The sequence below is a fragment of the Humulus lupulus genome, chromosome 8 (genome assembly GCF_963169125.1).
Source record: "Humulus lupulus chromosome 8, drHumLupu1.1, whole genome shotgun sequence".
Taxonomy (NCBI): Eukaryota; Viridiplantae; Streptophyta; class Magnoliopsida; order Rosales; family Cannabaceae; genus Humulus; species Humulus lupulus.
The window spans coordinates 89,430,336-89,435,494 of record NC_084800.1 but is presented as its reverse complement, the minus strand read 5'-3'; the positions used below and the strand labels follow the sequence as shown (position 1 = coordinate 89,435,494).

At 33.2% G+C, this 5,159-nt stretch overlaps 1 protein-coding gene across 1 annotated transcript; it reads right to left on the bottom strand.

The window, feature by feature from the left end:
* Positions 1–682: 682 nt before the first annotated feature.
* Positions 683–2,709, bottom strand: LOC133795794 (histone-lysine N-methyltransferase, H3 lysine-9 specific SUVH6-like). The gene has a single exon (XM_062233255.1). The coding sequence runs from the start codon at positions 2,707–2,709 to the stop codon at positions 829–831; it is 1,881 nt and encodes a 626-aa protein (XP_062089239.1). The 3' UTR covers positions 683–828.
* Between the last annotated feature and the right edge of the window lie 2,450 nt (positions 2,710–5,159).

Sequence of the window (5,159 nt, the reverse complement as noted above, 5' to 3'; positions counted from 1 at the left end):
AGATGTAGAAATGAGTTCCAAAATCAATGATATGGGACACATATTGACATGAAAAAATTAATTTCCCAAATTAGCATGCATAACAGGGCACTCTAGTAACAGAATATTTAATCAATATCGGTAGTGATTCGACTTGCAATGGACACAAAGACGAAAATTTTCTTGAAGGTTTTTTCATGACTAAACAAGAATTAAAAGCAAAACTTACAGCAGGTAATCTCCATTCTTAGGGCACTCCCTGTTCTAAAATACAAAGAATAGATATTAAAAGAGCCCGGCTTCGAATTTTGTAAAATACAAATTTTTTACATTTTATTACAGTTAATATTTTATATTTATAAAACACAAATATTTTATATTTATAAAACACTATTCACTCCTTTAAGTTTTTTTTAATTATGATTTTAAAAAGTACGATAAAAGATCAACCGGTAGGGGTCTACAATCTAGTTGCGTACTTACTACTTGGCACTACAAACAAGAAATCTTAAACGTTCTTGAATATCCCTCTTAATATTTTGTGATAAAATCATTTAATATAATATCTCAATCTTATGTAGATGTAACGATTAGTTTTTCTTTTATCGCTCTTTAATCAATAAGGAAACATATGAGCTTAACCAAAGAAAAAGCACACAAAAGCACAAATCGATTTGGCATCCTGAGACTATATGATTCCTTAATCTTCTTCATCCAAAAAGTACAAGTGTTAGTTTCTATTTTCTACATTTTTTTTGCTAGAACTTTCTACATTGTAAATAAAGCAGGTGGAACTACATTTTTACAAGAAAAAAGAAAGAAGAAGAGAATCACCTTTCTGCCTAAATTCTACCTTTTAAAAACCAAACCAAATTTGTTTAGTGTGCTACTATAGTCATAAGTCAGCTCCTGCAATGGCGGTATATCCTTGACGGCAAATAGCATCACATGCGGCATTTTCACATCAGAATGATCATATAGAACATATTGGGCTCGAAGATTAGGTGAGTTACTATGATTGATAAATCTAGCAACATTTCCATGCAATGTAGCATCGATTGTGAAGTTGTATGTAGGAAAACTCACTTGTGAATAGGTAAGTAAACACACACTACCACCTTCCCATGAAGGTTTACTATACAAATTGTTGATCTTGTTCTGAATTACCTTATCATGAAGAACTTCTCCAATGTACTCGCACACAAAACTTCCCTTCAAAATGTAAGATCTCGACCTAACACCCCATGTATTTGCAGCAGTCTTAAAAACTTCTAACTGGAGAAAGATACCATTTTGAGTTAACCTACTGGTACAAGAATCAGAGCACTTACAGCTAGAGCCACACTCATAAATGATGGGGTTAGATGCAACATTACATCTCTTAGAGTTATATGGCCTTTCCCCACCATTTTTAAGGATGCAGTCACATTTGTCCAAGTCTTCGCATCCACCAACACAGGAGCAACAATTTGGCAAAACAGGTTCAATATACTTGGGATAGATGGTACTTGTAATGTAATCAAAAGATGGAAGCTTCTCTTCATCTACTGAATTCTTAAGTCGAATAGGAACCTTCTCTTTTCCTCCAGATATGTCATTCATAAGCACAACATCCTTCTTGATTTTTGAGCACTTTGAATTGCCCATTTTTAGATCTTCCAAATTGAGCTTCGGTTGTTGCAAATCTCTTTTTAACCTGAATTTATAGACAAGCTTACCAGACATCCCTCTTTCTTGCCAATACTCATCGACAATGTACAGACCATGATACACATACATGGTTTCGGACAAACTATTACCACCCAAACCAATATGACTAGATTCCCTTGATATTTTATGGCGACGAATCACTCTAACAAGTGCCTTTGATTTCTCGCTATTCATTAATGCATGATTCCCTTTCTTATCTTCTTGATCAACTAGTTTCTTTTTTGCACTAATCAATGGATTTCCACCTTCCCCTGAGTATATCAAAATGTCAGAAGATATATTGTCATTTTCATAACGTTGGGAATCAACAACACTTGTTGCCAAGGGCTTCCCATCATTCTTCATGTAACCAATGCCGCGAAAGCAATCAGTATGAAGGCCGACAACTTTGAGTTCAGCTTTACATTGGAACTTGTCACCCACTTCAACTCCTGGAATAGGTCCTATTTTCTTAACACACTTAACCGACTTTTCTTGCTCAAAAAACTTCTTTGCTGCCATGAGATAAGCACCTCCTCTTAATTCTGATCGCTGTTTCTTCCCTTCCGAGTCATTCAATAACTTGTTTAGTATGTTGTGGAACACATCTAGAGCCTCCTTCGCTTTCTTGCGGCTATCTATAGCTTCTTCATCCATAATCAAGTCATTACATTTCTGATTCTCACTATCATCATTAAGCTGCTCCTTCCTAATTAGTGTTGCGCTCATTCCAAAAGCATCTGCATCATAGTCAATACAGGCTTCTGAAAGTTTGTCCTTAACTGGTAAATTCAAATTGTTTGAATCACTACTTTGGGAAGGGGAGACAACAACAGGCACAAATGATGGTTCCCCCTTTTCGAAAACAGCAGGATTTTGTACATGCTTTGCATTATCACCTGCTTCAAATTTGTTCTGGCATGTTGAAAAAGCAAGGGATCCACAGCCGTCAGGAAAATCTCGAACAACGTCAACTTTTCGCAGCTTAAAGTTTGGCGGAAAGTCATCCCTCAGTTTCTTTTGTGAGTTTATGATGGTCATTATCAAACAAATGATGACACCTATGTAAAACCAAACGATGTATGAAGTACAACATAGCTAGAAGTCTAGTACTAATATTGACAGTGGACAACAGAGTGAAATAGGCCAACTAGACATATAAAACATCTAAAAGAAAAATGAAAATTTCCCACCATAATCACATTAAGTGTGAGTTTTTCTATGGAGTAAAACGTGAGTTTGGTTGATGTTAGTTTCTCATTCCTAAAATTAAGATAAGGAAAACACCTTACACATAGTTTTGGTAATTTAAAAACTAAAAGGTTGCACTTCCTCCCTCCCAGAATCCAAGTCAGTAAACATCAATCATGTTGAAGTCAAAAACAAAAGATCTAACAAAATCAAGAAAGATCATCCGACACTCAACTAAGCCTCAAACAAACTATAGTTTATATCATTTAAAATTATATTTTATAATTCTTTATATTCATTTCAAATATGAAGGAAAGAAAGAGAAGAGAGATGAGATGAGATATAGGTGGTGTAATTCAAAAAAACTTAAAAGAATGAATATCTATTTTAATAATTTATTGTGATTCCTCTTAAAACCCATATTAATTATGTTGACCTAAATCAACTTGATCATCCCCATTAGCCAAAAGGTCCACTCTCTCACTCTCCTCCACTCTGAATCATATTCTTTTAACATTTTTTTTACAGAGGGCAAAATCAATGCAGTACACAGAGACTCATCAGAGAAAATCACAAGAAGCAAAATCAAGTAACAACAGTGAATAAAAATGGGTATTGTAGAAAAAGAAACATATTTTACTACAAACTAAGTCCGTACCACACTACTATAGAAACAAAAATCAAGAACCAAAAGAACTAGAAACATTTTACTTAAAAAGAAAAGAAAAGAAAAAGAAAAAGAAAAAGTGAGTGAGCAAAGAATGGTTAACAACGTCAATGGCGAAATGGTTTAGTATATAGATAAAGTGTCAAGAATCAGTACATACCAGTAAGTGTTTTCCCGCGAAGGAAGCTAGAGGCGGCAAGTAAATGAATATCTTTCTTTTTCAAAATAAAAATGTCTTAGAATCTGCTTTTCCTAGTTGGAAACGTTGTTATCGCAGTGATTGAAGAAGTTATTATGATGGCCCTTTTATGAAAGCCCAGCAGGAAGGTAAATTTATCCAACTATGTACGTGAAAGTTCCAAGACCTGCAATCTCTGTAATCTCTTAATGTAAATTTATTCAACTATGTACCCGAAAGTTCTAAGACTTGCAATTATTGTAATTTACTACTTTAAGGACACTTAAATCAATTATAATCTCAATTAATTATTTATAATGGTATTAATTATAATCTCAATTAATTATTTATAATGGTATTTATTGTAGTTATAGTATAAATTTTTTTTAAAAATTCTGATAATAAACTGTCGAAATTATGGTTAAAAAAATTTATTTTCTACATGTATTAAAAAAAATACACAAATGTAACCCACGGTAAATTATAAAAAATTCTTAAAAATTATAATTATAATTGATTTACTTATCTAAAATAGAAGCGTATTTAATTATAGATTTTTCTTAAATTTTTTTCATAAAAATAAACATTTGAAATAAATATGTGCTACCAAATTTTTTTATTAGTTTCCAATTTACAAAAAACTAGTAAGAAATTTTAAAATATATTAATAATTTCTTCTAAAAAAATCCGAACTTTTGAAAAGGTATTTGTAATAAATCAGTTGTTGAACTAGAGGTGTAAATGTGGGTCGGCCTGGCCCGGCCCACATTTTTGTGCTTCAGAAAAATTCGGGCCGGGCCAGTCCTGGCCCATATTCAATCTATGGGTCCGGCCCATGTCATGCCGTGTCGGGCCGACTACTTTATTATTGCCAAAAAATGTGAGGATGGAAAATTGAACCCTCCACCTCCTTTTTAACCATCAATGGACTTACCACCAAACCAAATACATTTCTTTATTTAAATTATAATTTTAGATATTTTTATATACTTTTTAACAATATTTTTGTTGACGCCGTTTTTCGTCAACAGTGAAAGAAGAGCACGTAAATAATAACTAGTAATGGCCAATTAAAATATGACAATACAACACACGATTTTTTACGTGGTTCAGCAGTTAAATCTGCCTAGTCCACGAGTCTCTGTTATTAAACTCAAGATTATCTCTGAAAATTCTTAAGCATGAATTCTTCAGAGTTTTCTCTCCAGGTTCAGAATTTCGGCCCCTTACAATGGTGCATGACCTCTCTATTTATAGAGAATGATGCAGAATACTATCCCACATATTTTGGGTAGTTACTCTTTTTGTGTAAATAAATTAAATGGCTTTAAATGCCTGCAATCCGATATAAAAGGAAACGTTCCCTGAAGACCAGGGGGCGTATAACTAATCGAATAATATCCCATGATTTTATGGGATTTACAATAATAAATGCAGAACACGTCCCTTATAAAC